The sequence below is a fragment of the Haemorhous mexicanus genome, chromosome Z (genome assembly GCF_027477595.1).
Source record: "Haemorhous mexicanus isolate bHaeMex1 chromosome Z, bHaeMex1.pri, whole genome shotgun sequence".
In the NCBI taxonomy this organism is placed as follows: Eukaryota; Metazoa; Chordata; class Aves; order Passeriformes; family Fringillidae; genus Haemorhous; species Haemorhous mexicanus.
In genome coordinates, this window is record NC_082381.1 from 50,669,158 (window position 1) to 50,695,405 (window position 26,248).

At 36.6% G+C, this 26,248-nt stretch overlaps 1 protein-coding gene across 3 annotated transcripts in view; it reads left to right on the top strand.

Moving 5' to 3' along the window:
- Positions 1-26,248, top strand: part of FANCC (FA complementation group C) — a 76,374-nt gene that overhangs the window by 21,686 nt on the left and 28,440 nt on the right. For all 3 annotated transcript variants that reach the window (XM_059874073.1, XM_059874072.1, XM_059874074.1), the window contains 3 exons: positions 830-924; positions 24,317-24,436; positions 25,235-25,299. In XM_059874073.1, the coding sequence (XP_059730056.1) occupies positions 830-924; positions 24,317-24,436; positions 25,235-25,299 (280 nt within the window). The remainder of the gene's footprint in view (positions 1-829; positions 925-24,316; positions 24,437-25,234; positions 25,300-26,248) is intronic.

A 26,248-nucleotide genomic window follows, 5' to 3' on the forward strand; every position in this document is an offset into this window, starting at 1 on the left:
TAGGAAAAAAGCCACCAAAACCTATTGAAAACAAAGTTGTGGGAAATAATCATGAGTTATGCTCTTCAGCTGCTTACTTCAGATAATCAGCTCCTCTGATTATCTGAATGAAATATCTGTTCATTTGAGCAGTGAGAGTTGTGCTCATTTTATAGTAGATTCTTAAAGAAGAGAGCTCATTTCAAACAGTAGGTTAGAATTAAGTAAAACCCAATCTGATCTTTAACAGAAAATTGGAATAGGATTTTTTTGCTTCATCATTTAGCTATTCTGCTGTCTGCAGAAAAGTCGTATTCCTGAGGCACGGAGACTCTTTCTGTATTTTTACAGAGAACTTGTCAATTTATAATCTAGTTATGAATGATTTCATACTTCACAAACTTTAGTTTTTTGTAACTGAGCATACTTGAGTTGTGCAAGCTTTAGACATGATGTAATGAACTATTTTACTACTGTAGTCTATTGTCTACTTTTAATGATATTATTTACTGAGTTGAAAGTTCCTTGAATGTAGCTTCAGGTGTTATTTATGTGAATAAATTACTAGGTCCTGCAAATTTCTTAAGATCATCTAACTGTTGTATAGATTCTGAACACTGGTACCTTTTAAACTGCTATTGAAGGAAATGATTACACAAGAAGTATATAGTGATTAAAGTGAAGTGTATGGTATGAATCTGGTAGAATAGAAGCAGCATGAGTTCAGGCTGATATTTAGGGCCTCAGTTTTGTGTATGAATAGGAATTGTTGTGTGTAATTTTGTCTGTGTTTTGTTTGGGTTTTTCTTTTCCCTCTTAAGTGTATCTTTATTTGCTTTTTTCCCTGCAGATGAAAGCCAGAAGACTCTGATGTGGTGCTTGTGCTGTCTGTACAGCAGTGAACCACAGAATGCTGTGGAACTGAAGGCCAACAGCTGGATACGAGTAAGGGAATGAATCCTTCCCAGGGCTGCTTTGAATTAAATTGATGTTTTAAAGGTGCTACATCTATAACAGAGACACACTGTCCTGTCATTTAAGAAACTGCTCCAAACACAATTTGCATATATACTGTGTTGAAGAATATACTATTCTAATTATAACACAGTCAGTGTTAGTCTTGTTTTAAATCTTAAAAGGATGAGGTATTTTACGTTTGATAGTTTTGATGCTCTTAACCTCCTAGATTCACTAGGTCTAGTATCCTTGAATAATGAGCAGCAACCTCAAATCATAAGGGAAGCAAGTGTTGGTATAAAAATGAAGAACCTTTCAATTAGGATAAAATAAATAACCTGGAAAAATGTCATGGTTTGTTTAGAAAGCGACTTATATTTCTTCCGTATTTTTTATACTTTTTTGATTTTGTTTAATCTCCTGCCTATGAACAATTTAATTGCATCCGAACTTTCTTAAAAGACAATCAGAGAGGGAAGAGGCAGTGCTTGTGTGTGCATTTATATTTAGTGACTTAACAAATAATGAAATGAATACCTAACTTTAGTCCCAGAATTAGGGTTTTGCATGGCACATCTGTTCATGTTTTACATATTTCCACACTGAATTAACAAAGCACATCAGCATGTAAATAGCATGCAGCACATTGAGGCTTAATGTTTTACACTGCTGACTAATTTGAGAGTGCAGTTCTGTTGTGTCCTTCCTTTTTCCATGACTCCATATAAAAATGTGGTAGAAAATATAAAGAGAATTGTTAATATGTTTTTTTAAATCTTTTAGTCCTCACAGCTTGTGAGAATGTACCAGCCTCATCAATATTTATGTACAGTTCTGCTAAAGCTGAGGATACTTCTAGATTTCTGTAGATAGATAATTTCTTACTTACTAGTTTGTTTTGTATGTCATATTATCTAGGTATGCATGTAATCCTAGGATGTACAAATTACTATAAAATAATTGGTGATGATGACGGTGCACATTTTTATGTTAGCAAACAACTATTTTTAATATAAAAGCAGTAGTCTTAGAAATATGTTCTCACAGTCTTTTTGGTGGCCTTGGGTGCCTGTATATACCTGTTTAGTGGGCTATACCACTTACCATAAAAATTTGTACACTTTAATACTGAGTAAAATCGCTCTTATTTTTTTCCTGTCTTTAATGTTTTTTAGGAGGCTTTTACTGAGGTTAGTATGCTTTTAATTCATAGTGTGGCAGTGCGTGAATACCAAAGTAAAATGACACCAAAAAACCCCTCTGCATTTTCAAATGTAGTCTTGCTAATTCCTTATATTCTTTGTAATGAAATAGGAGAGGCACAGTAGTATGCAGTTAATTACTAAACAGGGCAAAATTTGTCCATTTTGCTTTTTAGTAGCATAGCATTTACATATGCATTAATGATGCATGTTAATAATGTGTGCATTAATGATGTTAAGTGCTGAGGAAGAGTTGTACCCAGACAGTCTACTACAGACAGCAAAAAAACCCGTCTCAATTGTCTTATCTACAACATCTGACTTATCTGATTCATGTAACTGATTTGATGCTGATATAGGAAAAAGTATCATATAAGCAGGAACAAACAGGTTGGAGATGGATGGAGGTGGGGCTGCTGCTTTTGTCTTATATTAAAACTAACATGTCAAGTGTTTGATTCAAACTACCATGTAATCTGCAGAAATTTTCCCACCTACTCTGTGTGTTTCAATCACCTGTAATAGCCACTGTGGCTTGATGGGTCAAGAGTTAACCTAAAGGTTAAGGAAAGAGGGCATGGATGAATTCAAAACACAAACATATCTTACTAGCTATTTTTATCACTCAGCACTTTCCTGGTTACTTAAAGTGAATGTAGCACCATATGACAATACAGCAGTTGGGATTAAAAACAAAGGTATTATTAAATTGTTTTCTATAATTAGTAGAATTTCTTTGCAGTTTTTTACTGCCCAGTGGGCATCATCACAAAACTTTTTGAAGAAAGTGGTTTTATTTCCCTTTCCTGATCATCACTGTCACTCTAGTCACCAGCAATTGTGATACAGTAAGGACTATCATACTTGTTTTTACAGAGGAACCTAAACAAAATGTTTTGCTACTCTTGAGGGTTTTCTTTTGCTGTCCGTGATAATGATTTATATTTAAAAAAACAAACAAAATGCAAAGTTGTTTCTGATTAGAAAATGACATTATTTGGTCAAGTTAGTGTTGAATCTCTTCTTCCCTTTGCTTTCATAGCTATGTACATTAACTATGAAATTATGCCTTGCTTTTTTTGTTGGTGGCAGGTGTGAGTTCCTGAGGGGTACTAGAGCCATTCAGTGCATCTTTAGCTAAAGTAATTGATAGGAGGGCTGATCTCATGACTTTTGTTTTTAGCTACTAAATTGCATTTTCAGAGTTGCAAAAAATGTATTTAATGTGGAATGTATTGAATTCTAGGTTACTTTTTAACTTTCCTGTCATTGTCATAGAGATGCTATGTTGTTTTTAATGGCAAGAAGGGTAGCTACCCACTTGAAATGCATTATTACTACATTTCTGAAACTAAGTGTGTGCAAGTTGGTAAGTTCTTCAAAAGAATAAAATGTGAAAAGAAATTTAGTGACATTTAATAGAGTGTGCCATGTAGACTGTTTTTAGGATTACATGCTACTTAAAGTGGTAGATATTTTTTGTTTTGTTTATGACTCTGAGACTTAGTGTTTGAATCCAGGTTACATAGGTCTTTTGTAAAGCCAAGCATAGCACAGGAAGCCAAGATACATGCTGCCACAGATTTCTCACTAATAAAAACGGTCATGACCTGGTGAAACCAGTCTCTAAGAAAGTTATTTAGTTTCTCCAGCTGGCCTTCTCTGAGCAGAGATTTTTGGAGCTGTGAAGTATGTATGGTGTTAGGATAGACTTCTCTGTGATGTGGCTAGAGCAGCTTCCTTTCACTGCACGTTACTCTTGCAGTCACATTGCTGCAAGTGAGAGCTTTTTTGAAGCAGGTTTCCTTTTTATTAACTTGGCCACACCTTCTTCTGTGCTCTCAGTTTCTGAGCTATGGTTATGAATTGTTTGTCTCTGGAATTTATTTCCAATACTGCTTTTTGTGTATTCTGTTGGAAGGCCATACATACTTATGAGAGTGTTGCAGCCCATCTCTTTTCACATGAGGTAAAACAGAAAGTTAATACCCCTGTTTAAATTTTTTGTCTTCCTTTTTGTTTTTCTTATTTTTTCAGTGTTTTACTGTCCCTCAAATGAATACAAAGGAACAAGACAGTATATACATAATAGCATAAACATAGGAGTGGAAGACCTCTAAGTTTTGCCCTTTGTTTTTAGAGGTTTTTTTTTTTGGCTTTGCCAAATTTTCCTTTCTGAAAATGTGTAGTTATTTTGCAAATCTGTGTCTTGTGCATGGCCATATCTATCCCCAGCTTTCTTATAAGCCCCCTTTAAATACTGGTAGGTTGCAGTAAGGTCTTAAGACCTTAAAATAAGACAGTTGTATTTGCTTCTTTGTCTGTTTTATGGGTAGAAGCTTATGTTGTAGGATATATGGCTTACATATATTTGCTAAAATATAGTATTCTGAATATGTGAGGCAAAGTTCGAATCTGGACACTGTTGTTTGTAGAACACAGTAATGACAACATTTTTGTCTATTATGACAGCTGTTTGCTAACTTAGAAACAGTGGTGTATATTTTTATATACCAGTAGATGGCATTCTTCCTATTACATACAGGTAGCATATACTAATTTTCTATTAATATATACACAGTTTTCTGTTTCACAGCATTCTAATAAATACACTTCCAAGGAAAACTGAACATTTATTTTAATGGTAGTCTCAAGTTTAGAAGTCAGCTTCCCTGATGCCCTTATTGTGTGGCATTGTTTCAACTCTTAGTTTCTAATGCTGGTTGTAGTAGTGAGAATTCTGTGTTAAGATTCCTGAAATTTTTGGCAACACTTCAGGATCCTCACTAACAAGAAAATTAATTTCATTATCTTTGCTGTATTCACAGTGCATTCAGTTGAACTGAGTTTTTTATTTTTCTGCCCATAATTTTTCCACAGATAGGGAAGAATTCTACCTGTGTTTTCACTTGTTTTGATAGTGACTGATTCTTGATATTTAGGGGGGTTTTAGCACTTAGGGCTTTCTATCCAAGGATCTGTTATATTAAGGAGTATTATGTGAACAGTTTACATGTGAACACTTCGGACCTTGATTCTAAAGTACTTACAATGAAAAACCGACCATGCAAATAGCTTGAGTAAAAAGAAACAGCTATTCTTTTCTCTCACTTCCTCCTTCTCTCACTGACGTAAAAATATAAGTAGTATTCTGAACAGGACAGGTTTTTCTGTATTTTCACTCCTTTGTTTTTCCTTATTGCACAGTTTCCTAGTAGCTCATTTGTATTATTTAAGGACAAACTAACCAATCTATTCTGAATGTTCATAGTATGTCTCTCACCATATCTCTTGGTTTGCTGCTCCCATGTTTTAATTCATTCTGTTACCTTTTTTTAAATTGCTGCTGTTTTCACGAGTTTATTTCCTCTGGGCACGAGACTTTCCCCGTGATGTCGGGAACAAGAAATCACACATTATTCTGGCCTCTTGCTAGGAGCCAGCCTTCCCCCGTGCACCAGCACAGGCGCGGTCCGTGGCGGGAGCCGGCGCCGCTCGGAGCCGCTCGGAGCCAGGAGATGGCGATCTCTGCCCTGAGCGCTGGCTGCTGTGTGCAGCACGCATCCCTGCCTGCTCAGGGTGTAACTTGGCGGGTGTTGGGGCTTAAACTGATGCACTGTTGCTGTGGCCTTTCCCAGGTGTTCCTGCATGTGTTCTGATAAAAAGGCAGTATTGTATGGTGTGTTGTTGATAATTTGTTAAACTTGCTGTAATGGCCTGGGTTGGAAAGGTCCCACTAGACCACGTTGCTTAGAGCTCCATCCAGCTTGAAAACTTACACGGCTGGGGCATCCGTAGCTTGTCTGGTAAACCTGTGCCAGTGCTTTACTACCTTCACAGTAAGAATTTCTTCTTAATACCAAATCGAAGCCTACTCTGTTTTAGTTTAAATCCATTTCCCATTGTCCTGTCACCACATGCTCTCATAAAAAGTCTCTCCATCTTTCTTGTAGGATCCCCTCAGGTGCTGGAAGGCTACAATTATGTTGCCCCAAAGCCTTCTTTTCTCCAGGCTCATCTCAATTCTCAGCCTTCCCTCACAGGAGAGGTGCTCCATCCTTCTGATCATCTTGGTGTCTCTCCTCTAGACTCTCTCTGGCAGGTCCATATCCTCCTCTGTTGGGGACCCCTGGCTGGATGGAGTATTCCAGGTTGGCTCTCACCAGAGCAGAGGGTGAAAATAAAAACTGCGAATTAGCCTTTGTACATGTACATTATTGTCAGCTATTCTGTGTTTTGAAAGTTTTCCTTTCTTAGTTAAAACTAAGAGCAATCATTAAATAAACGTGTCTTATAAAAAAGGAAACAAGAACAGTTTCTATATTTCCTGCTGCTAATGTTTACCTGTTCTAGGAGCTTTTCTGAACGCACAAGAGATTCTGAATAATTACAGGCTAGTGATCCCTTGTCATATTGTATTATTTATGTTTGGAGCTTTTTTCATTATTCCTATAGTTTATGATCAGTTAAAGCCTTGAAGCACTGGAACAGTGTATTTTTAGAAATTTTATTGTTATGCTTTACAGTTAATAATGTTCTTAACATTCATGAAAATTTTAATCCAATTTTTCATCCCACATAGACTTATATCCTATGAAGAGGGTGGGAAATGCAGATTTTAATGTCATTTCTAAGTTGATAAGCCATCAGAATTGGTCCAACAAAGGCCAGTCTTACAAACTTAAAGGATGACTCACAGCCAATAGATCATAGTGTAAATTAGAATTTGGAACAAGTGGTGAGCTACATGTTGACAGATATAGACCAAAGTTGTGATTGGTTGTATTCATCAAGCACCAATTGGACAATTAGAGCCAAAAGAAAACAAAAAAGGTTATGTCAGTCAAAGCTAAAGCATGGAAAAATTGAATACTTATTTTGTCAGGGCCACTTATCAAAGCAAATCTGACAGAGAGGGAGGCGAAAAGGTGAGCTGAAAGGGCATGCAGATCTAAAATACTTGATGGAACTGAACAGCTTTCGCCAGAAGCTGGGACAGTGGACCAAAAAAAAAGCAAAGTGCAGGACAAAACTGAAGAAGATATTGTGACTCTTTCCTGAAGGCCATCTGTTCTGTAGAATAACTGGTATATTTTTGGCAATATATAAAGCCAACCCAGTACCAATGAAAAATTATTCATTTAAATATATAAGGAGAGACTATGTGATAATAACACAAAAAGTGAAGTTTCTGGCTGGTGCCAGATATTAAACTTTCTATAACATGAGGCTTGCTTTTAGAAAAACAGTTCCAGTTCAGCCCTCACCATAGGGAAAGCTGCATATAAATAAGTGCATATAGTCAGAAGCTCCAAGTAATTTGTGAAAGAAGCAGAATTCCTGAGCTAAGTGAAACAAGCACAAAGATTTTGCACAGTTGTAACACACCTAGGAGAAGAGTAGAGCAAGACAGATGTTACTAAGAATATCATGCATGTGGATGCACTTTATAAAAAGTCTTCTGAATATCCTTCATCAAGGGGCCTGAACCATTCTTATGTTAAGTGTACTTTTGTGCAAAACTCTTCAAGAAGCAATCTGTGCAGATCTTGAAAGGTTTTCAAAACAGAATGGAATAATTAATTTATGAAAAAGAATCCTCAGGTTTGGTTTTGCAAAAAAACCCAAGATGGTACCACTGCAGTCATGTCAGTTAAAATGGGAAAATGCTGCTGTTTGTGCCATGGGCTTAACAAAAGCAAGAATAAGAAATCCTAGTCATCCACTGACCTCACTTCATGCAGTAAAATGCTTGTGTGGGTTTTTTTTTTTTGTGAAAATAGAGCTTCATCTTAAATAATAATAAACCAGTTGTGGCCAAAAAGTCTGTAAATAAATTCAGAAATGAAACACTTTTCAGCTCTTAATTATTGCATTTACGAAGGTAAATTCAGACACCCAACAGAATTGCCTTTGGCTGGAAAATTCAATAAGCATTTGGGAAAAGTTCAGTGAGACAAAATGTAGATGTAGGTAAATTCGTAATCCATGTAAGATCTGAGAATATTCAATAGAGAGGCTAATTGAAAAGACTTATTAGTGACACCCAGTGAAACTGAGTATAGAGCAAATCCAGTGACAACCACCAGCTGTGAGGTGGTCAGCTGTGAGTCCAGTGGCTGCCAGACCAGGCCCACAGTGACGAGGCAGGCCCAAGGTTTAGCTGTGAAGTCATGGCCGGGGGTCAGGCTCCGGGGCAGCAAGGTGTATGGCCAGCGCAGGCACGGCTGCAGCGTTGCTCAGGCAAGGCCCAAATGCCTTGAAAGTGTCCCTGCCCATGGTGGGTGGGTTGGAATTAGATCATCTTCAAGGTCCCCTTCCAACCCAAACCATTCTGTGATGCTGTGTAGGATGTACACAAAATTGGAATGACAATATTCTCTTCCTAGGTAGAGAATGTTGATTAGATTTTGGGGCAAATATGCTTGCTATCTTTCAAATTCATTACCTACTTTTTTTTTTTTGTATGCATGCTTCATCAGATGTTTAGGAAAACATTAGAAATTGTTAGGAAAGGACTTATGTTAAAAGTAATCCAAACATAATGTAAAGAGCTTTTCTTTTCCTAGAAGGTATTCTTTTAATAATTAACTCTTTATAAAAGAAAGTCTTCAAGTTCACATTTTTCTAGGAGACAGGAATTTAAGGTAACATAAAGAAAATACGTAGTGCTCAAATTAGAGTGAACCTCAATATCTGTTCTTTAGTTTGCTTTTCTATGTTAGGAAGAACCTAAATCACTTGTGAATTGTCATTCTATGGGGAATATGGGCGCCAAGACCATCTGATGGAAGATGTATTAGAATAATGTTGTATTTATAATAAAGGATGTCTCTATGAGATAAGAATACGACTTTAATGACATATATGGGTAATATGTCTATTAAAAGGCTTATGAGTTGCTAGAGGACATACTGAGAAACATATTTTTTCCTTCTTATCTAGACAACTTTGAAAGAAGGAGATTAGGAGCTGAACAGAGATATCTGAGTTAAAATTATGAACATACTTCACTTGCTATTTATTACTGAGAAAGTTAAAGGAGGGAGAATCTGTGTCATAGAGCATAGGTTTTAGCAGGGTTCTGTTACAATACAGAATTTTCAAACTTTTTTTGTTGTCATTTCCCCTCTCTAAAGGGAAAACAATTTGAGTAGTATTTGGACTAAGATTAATAACTAGTTGTCTTGGGCTATTTCTTACCTTTATGATAATATCACTGCAATATTTTACCATGATAAGACATAAAATAATCAGAAGGCAATGTCAGTGTAAGAGGGATGAGAAGGCATGGAGCAGGGGATCTGGTTTTCCCTAGAAGTGGGGAGAAGGATGTCTGTGTTCCAGGAGGCATGCATCCAAGAGACAAATGGAAAATGTTAAGTCTCCTGGAGGCCAAAGTAGTTCAAAGTTACTTAATCACTTTCTGAGACTCACTTTTGTGGTTTTACGGATCTTTTGGCTTTTTTGGTATGTTTGGAAAAGCGTTGTCATTCCTCCTCTAACCTGTGCAAATAATCATCAGGAGCTTTGATCACTGCAGAGATCATAGTATGTTTCTTCAGATGAAAGACATCTGATGATGATTAAAGTATGTGTTTTGTTTATACTTTCTCTATTAATTTTTTCTGTGTTTTTCACTGGTTCTTCAGGAGTCTTTGTAGCAGTTTTCCTCAATCACTATATATGGAATTTACCCTTGCCTTCCATCAACGGCTTACATGTAAGAGGGTCTAAAGATATTTCCTCAAAGTGGTCTGGAGTGCTTGGAGATAAATGGGCTTTTACTCAGTCCTTGATTGTTTTCATTCAGCCTTGCTTGTGATATATCCTTTTTCCCTCTTTTGCTAGGTGGTGGCACACTGGTTAGTGCAATACCTCATAGTTACAGCCAGTAGACAGTCTGTGCTTTTCACAGGAGCATTTGCAGCCGACTCCTGGTAAAATTATTGAAATGGTACAGGCTGCCTGTACCATTAGTTGGAAAAGAGTGCAATAACAGCTATGTGTTGTGCACAGTAGTGTTGTACTGCTTGATTTTGTGTGATAAAACACCAAAAAAAATCAAGAAGATGCATGTAGTTTTTAAAGGAGTTTTGAACTCCTTTACCACTTAATGCAGAGATCAGAATTCAAAATAAAATTTCTGCTTAGAGAACTGCTACTTATTTTGGTGTTTAGGGCTTATTTTGTTATTTTCAAAGTTGCTGTTGCTATTAAATATTAAATATTCTTACAGAGGAAGGGAGCAGTTATAATCATAGGATCATCAGAAATGTTCAGTGTATGTAGTAACAAAGTGACCGATATATTCTGATGTATTAGTATTTTCTAGATAGATGTCTTACCTAGAATTCACACAGTTTTTGTGCTTCAAAGATCTAACACAACAACTTAGTTCATTATAAAGATGTAGGGTAAATGGATGGTGTGTCAGACTGTATCTTTAGGTACTTATGTTAAAGTGAGTATTTCAGTGGTAGTTCTGCTTTCTCTGTGTCACTGGCTATTTTGTAAGGCAAAATGTTTTCATAAACTTTAAAGAGAAGTGTTTAAAGTATCCAGTTTTCAGACCATTTGTGCACATTAAAAATAACTTGCTATTCAGGTTCAATGGTTTTCTTGTTGGACAGTGCTTACTCTGGGGTCTTGCCACAACAGATGCAATAGATTATAAGAAGACGGCTAGTATAATAATTACAGCATGGAACAGACTGCTGGCAGATACAACAACGTAGCATTCTCTTTAATCATAGTGCTTCCCATCGTGTGGGTGGCCACAGGCTGCAGACGTTTCAGTCAATCCCTTCTCCATACAGCAGTGGTTGTAAAAAAGAGCTGAAGTAAACAGCATTCCACAGACCATTAAGGGGTTTTAATTTTGAAAAAATATAGCTTCCCTTTACCTCTCCTTTTGGCTGCTTGCTTCTTGCTTCTGTCAGCTGTTACCTACCAAATCAGTTTTGCTTGAACTAAATACTATATAATGTACTATCTATGGGCTCTTTAAAAAGTTTTTTATGCTCTGTTCTGGCTTTTGTTGTTAAAATGCATACTGCTTTAAAACCTGAATTTTTTGTTGGTTTTTGCAGGAAGAAATAACCTCTGGCCTTACATTAAATGCTGTATTATGTTTAATTTAAAAGCTTTTCATCTTTTCTTTATTCTCCTGATTTTTTTTTTCCTTCAATGCCCAGTGTGGTTTTGCTGTGTCTGTAAAATGCTTTATTGTCTCCCTAGCCATTAGCACAATACCTTTTCTCCAACCAAAATGAAGGGGAACTTTCTGGTGTTTTTTGACCTTGTGGCCAGTTTATTCATTTGGAAGTTGATTTCTCCTCCTTGATGTTTGACATATAGTCATCTAGAGTCTGAGTTTAATGGAATAGATTTAAGCAGCTAAACTTGGTGTCATAAAAATCATTACATAGCATTTACAGGCCTTTTTTGAAATATGTAAATCAGCTGTAGTTGAGGACAAATAATTTTTTTTTATTTTTTAAGTGCATGTGCATGAAAGGGTATGTTTTGATAGATTGTAATCAGCCATATGTGGAATCAAGTATGTAAATGAGCTTGAAAGACATGTCTTAAGTGTCAGTGGGTAACAGATAGTTCAAAGTGATTTTTCTCTTGAATCAAAATAGAGGACAAAAGACTGACATGAAACATAGGCACGTGTTTAAGATCTGACATAATTAATTAGAGCCTAATGACTCAATGAACTCTTAATGTGATAAGAGACTTTTCAAATTTTAAATTACTAGCTAAAATTGAATTTTAATAATCAAGTTGGCTTGCTTTGCAGTGTGTCCCAAGGGAGTAAAGAGTGATTCAGCCACTTTTCTCTGTCCTTTGTGCAATTAATTTGCGTCCCAGATACAAAGGACTTTATCCTGTTGAAGTGAGTGCACTTCCTAAGGTGTACACACCTTAGGAAACCCACATCTCATAGCAGTATTTGCTAGAAATTTGACATATTTGCCTCTTAAAATTGGTAATGTACAGTCTGTTAAAGACCCCAAGGTTCTTAGGTATGGTTAGGTATGGGTGAGGGGAAATATTGCAGTGAAAATGGGAATTGAGTGATGAATCAAAGATGAGTAATAGATACAGTGATAGTATATATTCAAGATTTCTAGTAGAATAGGTTCTAAAATAATTTAATCCATAAAGGACAGGAGGGTGATAAAAGATGTTAAACTTATTCATACAAGAAGAGACTGGGGCTGGATCTTTTTAACATGGAAAACATTTTAGAATGAAGATGTCTTCAGCACATAAACTATTTCTAATACTTATTATCTTAAAGTTTTACTGAGTTCGCTGTCAGTATTTTCTTTTTTCGCTTTTTTAAAGTTAGCCATAGTGAGTTCTTCGTAATTTTGAACATTTCAAAGATTATACATCCAGATAGTTAGTTAGTCTTCTCACTAGCTCTTTTGAGAATCAGCATTTTAAGCTGATTTGGACCTTCTCTGGTCACCTGTAGACAGTTGCATTGTAGGATGTAAGAGAATTTGCAATATTTTCAAGTTTGCAAGCATTACTGTGGTCTTCTGGTTTAAAGTAGAATGGTATTATGAATGGGCTGGGAAAAAACAGACCTCTCTTCTTCAAATGCAATTCTTTAACAATGCCAAGCTAACGTGATTATAAAGGATTTCTCAGCTTCTGGGTCAAAATATACAAAGGCTAAGTATGTCAAAGAACAAAATGAGAAACCAAGAATTCTGCTTTCCTGTAAGGCTGCTTGAGCTTTAACAGCAAGTGTCACAAATTGCTAGCCAGCTGACATTTCTCAGAGCACTTTAGTCATGCCAGGTGGCTCTAGTAAAGAATAATGATTTGTTCCTGAGACACAAAAAGAGGTCTCTATTTGAAGAAATTCTACTGGCATTAGATATTTTTGCTCAAACTAATATAACTGTGACCAGCAGTTGTTGTATCACCATTATAGGTGTATTTTGTGCTTTTTTTGCTAAGAAGTTCAGTGGACAATTTTCTCCCCTTAAACATATATCAGCATGATACTTAGGAAGTCCAACCCCAAAGTGATTAAAGTAATTTTTCCTGAATATCATTGTAAATTAGTGCAGTATTTGCAATGTGTACCTACTGGAAGTATAAAAATGGGTACATACAGTCATTGAAAAAAGCATAAATTTGAGCTTATAATTTTTCTAGAAATTATGTAACTCACAGATTTAAAGTAAAAGTGAAACAATCTTACAATCCATCCACTCTTTCTAAATTTATTCATCCCTCTTTTCCACACCTTTTTTTGTGTGGATAAAAGGAATTCTTCAGTGGGAAGCTTGCAGTTTGGCTTTTGGAAATTGTGGAGGGAAGAAGGAAATTAATTCTAAATCACTGGCTAGTTAAACCAGAGAGCTTTAAAAAAAAAGAAAAAAGATTTACGGTTTACTCTGGTAGAGCTATTGAATTTCCTTTTGTAAGTTAGTGTAAATGTGTGTTTTATTTCAGCATCAAAAGTCTGCCCTTTTTTAATACAAAGAGTAATAGCACTTTCTAGGTGGGTGTTTCTTAAAGGAGAGAGTAAAGGGAACGAGATTTGAAACTGCTTTTCCTGTCTGAGGCCAAGAGTAGACTCGAAGCTTGCCAGCCCAACAGTTCTTTCACTTCTTTCTTATGATTTCTGAGGGTTTTGTTAGTGACTTGCAGATGGAGCTTAGATTTTGGAACTCATCCATTAAAAAGTTTCATGGTCTTAGCCGCAGTAGTAGTGCAATATGTTTTTACTGTACCAGTGTCACAAAAGATAACTGAGGTTGAATTGGTGAGGGAAAACCAGTGCAGCCTTCCCTTCCCCTCCCCATAATTTTCTTTTCCACATTTCATTTGGAAATTAGGATCATGTAGCATTTTTCATCCATTTTAGGAAACAGAGGTAGAATATGAGACTAGTCTTTTTACTAAGCCTCATGTATCAGCAAGGGTAATACAATTCATAGCATACTTCAATTTCTAAAGAAAAAGCATATTTGTCTCAATGGGGTTTTGAAATTTTTTTCAGTTGTTTTTCTAGTAGGTTTTCATGGTCCTTTAGTGTATTTTTGCCATACTTTAAAAATATTTTTAAAGAGAAAAATGTAGTTATGACTGCCGAAATAAAGTTAAGGAAATTGGCCTAATGTAAGAGCACCTAAAGCTGTTTTGTTGGAAACACTGACTGAAAGTGAGCCTGCTTAATTCTTCAGGGGCAGAACAGGGTTAAGGGTAATCATCAGGTAGAGTGTGGAAAACTTCAGAGAATCTGTGTTTTCATGTCTGGGAATATGTGAAAAGCAATGAGGTCTGTATTAATTTTCTGAAACAATAGTACTATTACTGTAGTGTTTTTTTGTTTTATTTTTTGCTCAAAAGTAATTCAGTCTAGTCATTTATCTGTAGATTTTCTGTAACTTAATCACATGCATGAATGACAAGATCCTTGTATTTGTATGAGTGTTTATCAGAATAATTTGTTTATGATCATCTAGTCTGTTATGGTTATCAATGGAGATTTAGATGTAGGCAGATATCAGACTTACGTCCCAAGAGAATATGGACTAAAATGAGAAGATACAGTAAATCCTAAACTAGGCCAGCATTTTTATTTAGTGTGCTGGCACAGAATTTAGCTAATGAAAACCATCCTGTAGATGCATATATCCATAAACTGTGCTGAAACAAAAAACTCCCTGACAGTAAATGTCAGAAAGAAATGTAGGAAGCAAACCTCTCCTATCCTTGTACTTAGGCACTTTGACCCTAATGAACTAAATTACTGAAGAATATTCCAAGCTTTCCTAATGTTAATTAAAACTGAAGTGGTTTCTTTTTTGCAAAACCTCCGAGTGATTACTGGAATAGACTCAGTTTGGTGAAGTGAGAGGTAGAGTAGCTAATAATTGAAATATATGTGTGTATGTGATTTAATATTTTCTCTTTTGAAATGTGTTTTAACGAGTTTTAATTTTAAAGGAGAGACTGAACTTTTTGGTTACCTTATCAGTGGTCTAGTTAAAGATTTTTTTTATGATTTTTACTATTTCTTTTAGCGTAATATGCTCTCACTTGCTGATAAGAATTGTTCACAAATATATGCCTTGTAATTTCCCCTATTTGATACACGGAGAATTTTATAAAATGTTGAGAAAACAGAATAATTTTGAATAAAATAGTACTTTAAAAGCTAGATGATATTTAAATCTATATGGTGTTTGATACCTTATGGTGGGAAATGCAAGCACAGAAAGCTCCAAGCCTTCTCCAAGGTCTTAGGTCAAACTCTGTATCCATTTCTATCTCTGAGCTTATATGCTGGAGGCCTGGGGAGCTCTCTGCAAAGATAAGAAGGAGCTTGAAACTTTTAAACAAACTCTAGGGGTACAGGAGTCAGAAAATGATTGTACTTCTATAGTTTGTTTAAAAGTTTCAAGCTCCTTCTTATCTTTCCCTTTTTCTGTAGTATCAGAAGTGGCTAAGGGTAACACAGCTGGAGCTGCAGGCGCAGTCTGGGCAGCAGGGGCAGGAGCAGGAGGGGGCCCACCCGAGGCAGGGGTTGTGCCTGAGCAGGCAGAGCCAGAGCCACAGCAGGCACAAACGCAGCAAGCGGCAGAGCTGAGGGTGTTACCAAGGGTGCAGCTGGACTGAACTGTTTGTTAAATATCTTGATAAGATGCGCATGGCATACTGGGAGGAACCTGGTGACTGTAAAATCCTGACTGAGTAACCACATCGTATAGCTGAACTCCGACAGCATCCCAAAAAGACATAGTAAAAGAAAATTCTAAATGTGCATTTTCAAAATTTTTCTATATCCAGCTTGAAAGATCTTTTAAGTTCTTGCTTGGGCACGGCACAAGAGTTAGATCATAAATGTCTCTCTGTTCTTTGGACATCTCTTGTCCCGTTCCCCAGAGCTCACGACGTCTCTCTGCAGGTGATCCAAGTCGGGCTCAGGCCAGGCTCGGTCCAGCAAGCACAGTAATCTGCTTCCTCTCAGCAGCTGATCAGAGCTGGTGATCTCCTTCCTCTCAGCAGCTGATCGGAGCTCAACTCTTACCCTCTTTTCGGGGCTTCCTTTAACCATCCTTCAGGGTGGCCCAAACTGTGATAAAAGTCTTGTTCCTCACACGGTGGGCACCAGCTGTTCAGAATGCAGAAAGACAGGGTCAACTGATGAGGCGTTTAAAAGATGGTTTATTGCAAAATCAATCTCATGGAAGGGTGAGACTAGGGTTGCTACATCCATAGTTATCACATTAGAAGTCTTGCATCCAAAGTCGTTAATTCTAACTAATTCTAGTTACAATGTCTTTTATAAATTTCTTATCCAATCAGCTACTTCCACAAAGCCTGCTAGCATCTTCATAACCAATTGCTAGTTGCTACGTTTTACATTATTTGCTGTAGTGCATCTTTTTCTATCCAATCATGTAACTCTACAGAAACTTACTGCTGTATCTTCTACTTTTTATCAACTCTACAACAAATTCTATTGTGAAACTCTAAAATCTACAATTTTGCTTAATAGATTTGTTCACTTATATGGGGCCTATATCTACTTGCTTAAAACATATTTGTGCTTAAACTACAAATCTTCATTCATATGTCTGTTTCACTATTCTGTTCTAAAGCTCCAAGCCTTCTCCAAGGTCTTAGGTCAAACACTGTATCTATCTCTGTCTCTGAGCTTGTATACTCAAGGTCCTGTGAGCTCTCTGTGCTTACATTTCCCCCACCTTATATTCTCTTATATCTTGATTTTAGTTTGTGGAAGACTGTTTTTCCCTCTACTCCTGGAGCCACAGAGCAAGTGAGAAAGAGGTCTCAGAAGCAAAATTAAAAGTCAGAAACTTTGTTGTGAATGGATGAGTGTATGGAAATAATATGAATTGTATTATCTTAGCATCCCAGTCCCAGAATTTATTTTGTAAATAGTTGGTGAAGTAGTCTTTAAATGAACATACTGCTTTATTATTTGCAGACTTAGCCACTATGATTCTTCAGGACGGCTGCTTATTTCATAGTAAGAAAGTTTTAGGAGTACCAACTCTGTTTGTGTTTTATTTTCAGTTATTCAGTCTAGAGAATATGGGACACAATAAAACTCACAGGCCTTTAGTCAGGATTTTAAGAAAACATTACTAAAAAATACTTACAGGAATTTAAGCTGCTGAAAGCTAGCAAACAAAAAATTAATTTATATTCACAAAAAAAATCAGAGCAAAGTTTATATCTTGCTTACTGAGGACTCTGTTTAAATGATTTAGAAAGTAATGTGGGCTGTTAGGATCCTACATTTAAAGAAAAACCCTCTTATGTAGTGTTTTTATATTTTTTAATTAAGATGGGAAATCATGTAGTCTGAAATATCTGTTATGTAATAGATTATACAGTTTTGAATTACTTTTTAAGCCAGATTGGAAATAGAATTTGACTTCTTGTCTTCTAGACTTGTGTTGAAAGCCATGGGCCATCTGGCTGTAGAGGAAATGCCTAAGAGCAGCACTGATGTGCAGACTCTTGAAGTCATTGACATATAAGGAATTCCTCATTCCAAAGTCTTACTAAATGCAAATAAGAAATAGCACTTACATCTAAAGCTTCCTTTGAATAAGATGTAGTTTTTCATATTATACCTGCTTTCTTTTAGTAGAGCTGAGAAAATCTGGTTGCTGTTGAAGGAGATAGAAAGGTCAGAAATAAACCTGTTACTTGACCAGATTTCAGAAATTTCCCCTTGGGTATCCATGCTGTACTTACTCCAACAGATTTACACAGATCATAATTTTCTGCAAAATGTCATTGATGGTCTCTTCTAAAAAAGTAACTGCACTTTGTGTTTTCAAGCAGAATATACTTAAGAGAAGTATTCATTTAGAATAAATGATAGATTATTCAGTTTCATCCTGCTCTACTGTTGCTTTGGTAGACTCATCCAAGATGGCAGAAAAGAGCTCAGTATCATCAAGTCTTAATTAGTGTCAGGTTTGAATGGCTTATCTCAGTGAAACCATCCATCTCCACTGTTCAAAATATATTGTAGCTATTGATTTTCACATCTGCTTCTGAGGACATTCAGAACCATAAATATTTTGGAAAGAGTGTGTTGAGAAGTTTCCAGAAATAAACTGCTTAATCTGCCTCCCTGGAATGTCTTTGAAACTGTGGCATAAATTCCAGGACAGTTGCTACACAAATACAGTTACTAGCATAAAGCTTACCGTCTTGTAATAAAAATCAAGTTCTGTTTATGTGTTGATGTCTAATTTCAGAAGTAATTGTGCCTTTAATTCAAGCTTCTATATTTTCCCCCATTGATGTGTAGAGGAAAATATTGGCTATTTCAGAAAGAAAAGGGTTAAAAGGGTTCAGAGCTTTTGGATCCTGCTTGGTAAATACAATATCAGAACCTAAAGCACCTCTTGCCTTGCTGTATTTGTGGACACTAGTTGAGCTGGTGTTTGCCTGGGGACTGTGTTACTTAAATCAGTGGAGCGACAAATTCTGCTCCAGAAAAGTAATTTCCAGGCTTTCACAGAGTCATGTGCCTCATGAGATGGTTGTTACGAAGTTATGGAGTAATGCAACAAATTCCTTGTCGCACATGCAAATCAGCCTTTGTTACTTAAAGAGGAGTATCGAAAGAGTTAGCTTATCTCCTGTGAAAAGTATTTTAGTTACTTAGTCTACTTTAGAATAATAGAGGTTGGAATAGACCTATAAGATCATGAAGTCCAATGTTAACACTGCACTGCCATATTGCCACCTAACCACATCCCTAATGCCACATCTACACACCTTTTGAAGACTTCCATCACCAATACAGCAGTCTGTTTCAGTGCCTGACAACCCTGTCAATGAAGAAATTTTTCCTAATATCCAGTCTAAACCTCCCCTGGTGCAACTTGAGACCGTGTCTTCTTGTCCTGTCAGCTGTTTTGGGATTGTCACAGAAGAGACCACCCCCTGCCTGGCTACACCCTCCTTTCAGGCAGTTGTAGAGAATCATGGTTGGAGTCTCCCCTCCTTTTCTCCAGCCCAAACATCCCCAGCTCCCACAGCTGCCCCTCATAAGGCCTGTGCTTCCGACCTTTCACCAGCCCTGTTGCTCTTCTCTGGACCTGCTCCAGCGCCTCAATGGCCTTCTTGCAGTGAGTGGCCCAGAACTGGACTCAGGATTCAGGCCTCACCAGTGCCGAGTACAGGAGGCAATCCCTGCCCTGTCTTGCTGGCCACACTAATGATGATAGAGGCCAAGATGCCCTTGGCGTTCCTGGGCACAGCTGGCTCCTGCTCAGCCGTTGTTGACGAGCACCCGCAGGCCCTTTTTGGCTGGGCAGCTTTCCAGCCTCTCTTGCCCCGGCCTACAGTGCTCTCTGGGGTTGTTGTGACTGGAGCAGTGTTGGGCTGGACCCAGCACTTCACCGTATCAAACTTTATTCCACTGGCCTCAGCCCATTGATCCAGCTTGTCTAGATCCCTCAGTAAAGCCTTCCTACACTTCAGCAAATCAAATCTCTCACCCAACTCAGGTTCATCTTCAAACTGACTGAGGGGGCACTGTAGAGGATCACACCTAAGCATGTTCTGTCTCAAACATTCTGAGTATTGCTACAGAAAAGGTGTGATTGGAGGAGAGAGTCCTGTGGAGCTGGGGCAGTGCTGTTCTGAGCCAAGATCCTGCTCTGCCTTGAGGCTCATGCTTAGTCCCCCACCCCCATTCACTTCTCAGAGAAGGGCTGGCTTTGCATGAGTGAACAAAATTGTGAGATAAATCTAGTTTACAGAAGAAGCATGCAGGAGATGAACTATAAAAGGAAATGAATCAGGTCCTCTCTTTATTTTTTCTCTCATTCTCTCTTTTCTCTGGCTTTCTTTCTCTTTTCTTTCTTTACCCTCTCTTTTTCTTTTGTTTTCTTTGTCTTAATATCCCAGCTCTGGACCATCCACAGAACAAGGACTATTGTGAGGTCTAACAACTGGAGACAATTTCTTTTCTTCCCTTGCTTTGCCTCGGCAAATCATATCCTATCCCATATGCCATACTGAATTTAGTTGTGGAAGTAGGGAGGTAATGGAGGTATGGTATAGGATCTTGTAGATATGAAGCAGTGTGCTTACTTTGATAAAGAAAGTTTATGAGTTTATGTCTTCGTGGTAATGCTCATAGGATTGTCTGCCTGTTAAAGGTATAAGAAATCTCTCTGCAGCAGTGGATTTTGAATTATCTGCAGTATTACTCAGTATAAATTGCATCAGTACAATAAAGTCACTTGCAAGGTTGTTCAAAGAAGTTGGTCGTTGTGAGGGCTTTATTAAAATTAATTAATTCAGTTTCAGGTTGAATGGGATTTTGAATAGCATGCCTTTAATCCTAGGCTTCGGGATGGATTTCTTCTCTTGCAATTACAGTCAAGGTGGTTTCCTTCTTACTTACTCAGTGGTGAGAGAAGTCAACACAAAAGTTGTTCAGGATATTACAGTGTGTCTGACTAGTGTTCGTTTTCCAAAATCAGCCATCTTGATTCTGGAAATGCAAAAATAAAAGACCTCTTGTTATTTTTCCTTTTGAGTGCAACATTTCTGCTGCAGATCCACTTTCCTGGCTTGTGCAATGTGATATTAGTGGATTAGACAGTGAGTGGTAATTGATTCAGTCCCAGGAATAACTGATGATTATGCAGATCACCAGTTGTTAATTTTGCTGGGGTAGTGTAGGATCCTTGACTGATACCATCAGTACAGGAGTACATTTAGTACCAACAATTTTCTCATCATGTGCTATTCATCATAGTATTGATCTTGAAATGATTCCTTAAAAGTCATCAGTATCAAATAACTGTTTGATGCTGTGGCTCTGTAATATGTCATGCTTTTTGATTTTCCAAAATGCTTGAGGGATTCATAATGTAATATTGGGACCTGTCACAAGGTTTGAATGTTTGTACAGCTTCCTATATATGTGAGAAAATCTGAAATCTTTTATATTTCTCTATAATACTTTTTGAAAGAGTTAATTTCAAATATTCTCAAGCCTTCCTCTGCAAGGCTGCTTTCAATCCATTTATCCCTGATAATCGATATTAGAGATTGCCCCAGTCGAGGTGTTGGACTTTTCACTTGGCCTTGTTGAACTTTGTGAAGTTCACACAGACCTGCCCCTCCTTCCTCTGGATGGCATCCCTTCCCACAGTGAGTCAACTGCACCACGTATCATGGTGTCATCTGCAAACTTGCAGATGACACCAATCCTACTGTCCCACTCAATCCCATCCCATTGATGAAGACATGAAATATTCCTTATCCTAACAACTCATTTGTCAAGTATGAGTGAAGCATCAGTACTAATTTTTCTTCCTGACAGCTCTCTTTTAATATAGAGTAGTAAAAGAATTATCACTTACAACCAGAATTATATAAGAAATAAATAAACTGCTTTTTCTAGAAAGAAGGGTAACTTTCTGTATGTGTTCTAGAAGAGTAAGAAAGCTTTTAAACTGAAAAAGACAAATGCTTTAACTTACCATTAACAAATACCATTGTTGCATGGTAGGGATGTCTCAGGCTTTCCTCTGCAACACTGTCAGTAAAGTGAAATATAAAGGACATAGAGCTGAATTTTAAATGTTTTCCATCTTTAATACCTATTTGTCTTATATAAATACTTAATAGCTCCTTTCATCTTGACTACAATATCTCCTTGCCTGTGTTTCCCTTGCCCCCTTCTGGCTGTTCAGAGATTTTGTACGTTTCAAGAAAAAAAATGTGCAAATTACTTGCACGGATCTAGTAAATTTAAAATGAAACACAAGCAAATAAATAAGCAAGAAAAACCCCAAAACAATACCAAACTGAAAACCATTAAAGGAAAATTTTACAGGACATATGCAGACTGATGATGTATAGTCATTTTGTCTGCTATTTTCTTCTAATGCTTGGATAACACAAGGGTAGGGGGGGAAAGTAATTTTGAAAGTACTGTTCACAAAGAGAGTACTCTTCACAAGAGGTTACAGAACGGGTCACTAGATAATAAATTTGGTAGCGCTACAGGTGAATATGTGGAGTTTTAAGCCATTTCCTCATTTAGCTGTCATTTGCTGCCATGTCAGCCTGCCAAATCCTTTTCAGAGATTTTTATGATTATTATCACTGATCAAGATTTTTTTTAAGTCTTTCACTAATCAATCCAACAGACTTTGTACTTTTCAAGCCCCTTCCTTTCCTCTCGCGAAGGTGGCATCCCAGGTTTGCTGTTGTAACCCGTCCTTTATTTTGGTTTTGACTTGCAGTTTGGTCCTTTATCTCATTCTGCTTGGCAAACTATCCTGTTTTGATAGTGTTCTGAAAAGAAAATTTAACTTTAGTAATAGTTACAAAAGACAATAAAAATATATAAAGGTTATTATTTTTTATTAATGAATTGATTAAGGCCTGTTGGGAGATTGTACAGTTTAATAGATTTTAACTTTTGTTTTTGACACATTTAGAGGCTTGTACATTTTTAATATCTGCTTTTTTCTGTCTTTTTCTTAAGAATGCAAAAATTGAATATAAGTTACTACTTTGAAACTGTTTTGCCACAGTGCTTTTCCGTCTCTTGTTTGTGGGAATTCTCTGGATGGCAATAAACAGCAACTGCTCCTAGAGAGCAGTTGAGGGCTCTCTAGGAAAAAAGTTGTACAATGAAGGAAAAGAATATTTAGACATTTAACATAACTCTTCAAGGTAGTAAAAGAATCCTGAAGTACAAATAAATAAGGTATCCCAAAATTCTTGTTACTTATTTTGATAACAGTGCATTTTCTTAGACCTCTGGTGTTCTTCTGCTGATTCTTCTCTCTCATATTAATCAAGCAGGGAACACATGGATTGAATATATCTAATTCCAGGACTTTGGAAGCAGTTGCTTAGAGATGTTCAACAAAAGCATCTATAAATATTTGAGTTTCTGAAAGGAGACAATAAGTTAATGAGATTTCCTTTTTTTTTTTTTTGTTTAATCTCAAAAATCTTTCATCAGGTTCCTCTTTTTATTAATAAGAATGCACAGAATGAAGCAGCCTAAACCCATGGGAGTCACAGAGGTTTTGTCTGAACTTTCCTTTATACATGTTTTTTAAATGAAGGCCTTTTTTAGTGTATACTAATCCTGACCCTCTGTTACAAGGTATTTTATATACTTAGTGCCATATAAAGTTTATACTTTAAATGTCAGCGATACATAAAGCCCTGAAATTAACCCTGGAAAGGGAACATAACTGTTGTTATGTCAGCATGTAGCAGTCAAGAACAGGAAGAAATGAAAACTGTAAAAAATGCAGAGCAGATAGTTTGATGATCAGCTTAGAACTATCTCAGCTCAGTTGTGACACCAGGATGCAAAAACCTCAAGATTTTGCACTTTTTGGTTTTCATAATGAGTTTGCTGGGGAAGGTGCTGGGGTGTAAGATCCAAATGTCCAAATGACAGCAGAGCTGTAGTATAGGGCTGAAGAACTCGGAAGGCATGAGTACTATGCTCAGAGTCCCCTGAGCACGCCTGCAGAACCAGTGTACCAAATCTGTTAATCTGATTTAGAATCTATCATCAAAGGATTGCTTAGATCATCATATGGTGATAATCTATATAAAAGATATAAAAGGCTTTAATGAAACATAAAGCATTTTGTAGTGAAATTGGTAGAGAAGTATATGTCAAGATAAGATTTTTATCATCATCTTCTCAAAATAATGAGGAAATTAAGTGAATTACAGTATGAGACCAGACCCTGAATCCCAGAGCATCTTGAAAAAGTGATATGGAAAAGTAGATGTTAATTTCACTCTTGCTCTTCTTGATCATGGTACTGGTCAAGACTACAGATAATTGAAATGGCTCTCAGAGAACTGAAACCTACCTACAGTCTGTGGTTTTGATGTGAATGGTCTCCATAGCGATTGGACAGCTGCTGAAATCATGTGGTGTGTGTGAACCACATTTGATTGTAGCAGCTGCAGCATTTTCCTTATGGTTGGTGGGGGCTCTCTGCTCTTCTGTATCAATGGTGTAAAATGGCCACAGCTGATCAAAAGGCCTTACCCCAGACAGAGTTCAATAGCTGACCTATCCCTTTACATAGAACTTTACGTGGAACTTTATTGCCATTCTGTTGATTTTTCAGAGTTTGCTGTGCCATCTCCTTTCCTCTTCTAAGTGGGAAAGTAATGAAGCGGAAACCAGTACGTTCATATCAGCTCTGGGCTACACGTCAGCAGATTATTATTGTCACTTGGTTAAAAATGTAAGTATTTTGTGTAATTGAGATTTTGACAATAATAAATCACCAGTTTATAAACACATACATGGAGCTGTCATTGTGATAAGGAACATGAACTGAATATTGTTTATCTTTTCTTACCTCAGTTACTTTTACAACCTTTTAAGGGAAAAAAATGAAGTGGGAGATCTCTGGACAAATGAGAAATTTTTATTAGATTACACTATAATAAATATTCATAAAAACAAAATTCCCATTCCTGTTGTGCTATAACAAAAGAAAAGCCCTATTCTATTATTATTTTTTCTCCATGAAGTTAAAATTATATTTATTATTTTTTGTATTAGAATGTAACTTCTGGATGATTTTTACTGTATTTGCTGGGAAATGGGAGATGAGCCCTAAATGTTAGCTAAAGTCACTTTTCTATTTAAGATATATAAAAATAATGGAAAAATATTTCATGATATATTGACTCGAATTAGACAAAGCATGTAAAAATTATTAGTAATACTCTTCTGAAAGTTATGCCTTAACTCTTGGGGGAGCAGAGCTAAAATTAGTATCTTCTTGGTTTTAAAATGTATAAAGTATATAATGTGTAAAATAACATTTTGCAGTACAGGTTGTTCAGTGATTTGGAGAGCTTTAATTTGAAATCAATAGCTAAAAAACTAAAAAATCAAAATAGATGAATAGAGGAAGTTGTTAACCTTTACAGTGTATCCTTTACCGTCACACAGAGAACCATGCAACTGATGTCTGCTTATTGTCAGTAAATTGTCAGTAATGTATTTTATTTACTTTTATTTTATTTAACAGATGGTCGTTTCATTAGTAACAGAACTCAGAGAAAACCAGTTCAATGGACTTAACATTCAAGAGAGGTAGGTGTTATCTAAACATAAGTTTGATATGTTTTGGTTTGGGTTATTACAGTTCAGTAAGGATCATTTTACAGTCTTGGGCAAATTAGACTTCAGTTGAAAAGTTTTGGATACATATGTTAGATAATTTAAGGTGTGGACAAGCTTGGTAAGCTTGGTTTCACGTAAGAGTTTGTACTTAACCTAGGAATAATAGAGGGGTTGGAAGGGACCTTCAAAGAACATTTGCTAATGGTGCTGCTGTCACTCTTTGTCACATGATCATGTCCTTTTGCTGTCTGATTTATGCCTTTCTTGGCTTAACTTGGCTATTATCCTCCCCTTCCTCTTTGCAGCTAGGTATTTGGTAAGGAAGATTAAATGAGCTGAATTAGTTTTAAACTGATTTTAATATTAAAATTATGGATGCAGTTAATGAGGAGTATCATGAAGTTTCTTTCCATGTAGGAACTAAATGCCCACATTTTAAAAAGCAGGGTGAAATAGACTTAGCTAAAAACCTGGTTGAGACTGTTGGGAAGAAAAATACCTTATTTCTGCTGGGAGAAAGAGAAGACTTTGAACTTAGGTTTATTTTTTAATTGTAGAAATTATGATAAGGATGTTTATTCAAATTCCAGAGACAAAAGTATTTTGCTTTCAGAGGTGTACATTTCCTCCTTTTTCCACTTAGTGATATTTTAAAAATTCAAGTGATAACATAGTGGCAAATTCATTGTACGCAGTGGAGTGGATTGTGCACTATTTTCCAAGAATATATTTTGAAGATTATGTAGAACAAAACTATCTTTACAGAGTTTTTCTTCTGAAGTTAAGTAAGAGTAAATTCATCTGCTAAATTTTGCTAATCCTGGATAAGGAATCAGAAACAATTTTGTAAAGGGAGCTGATTTAGAGTTTCAGGTCTGTGTATCCTGGAAAATACTGCTGCATGATAAGATCATCCCAA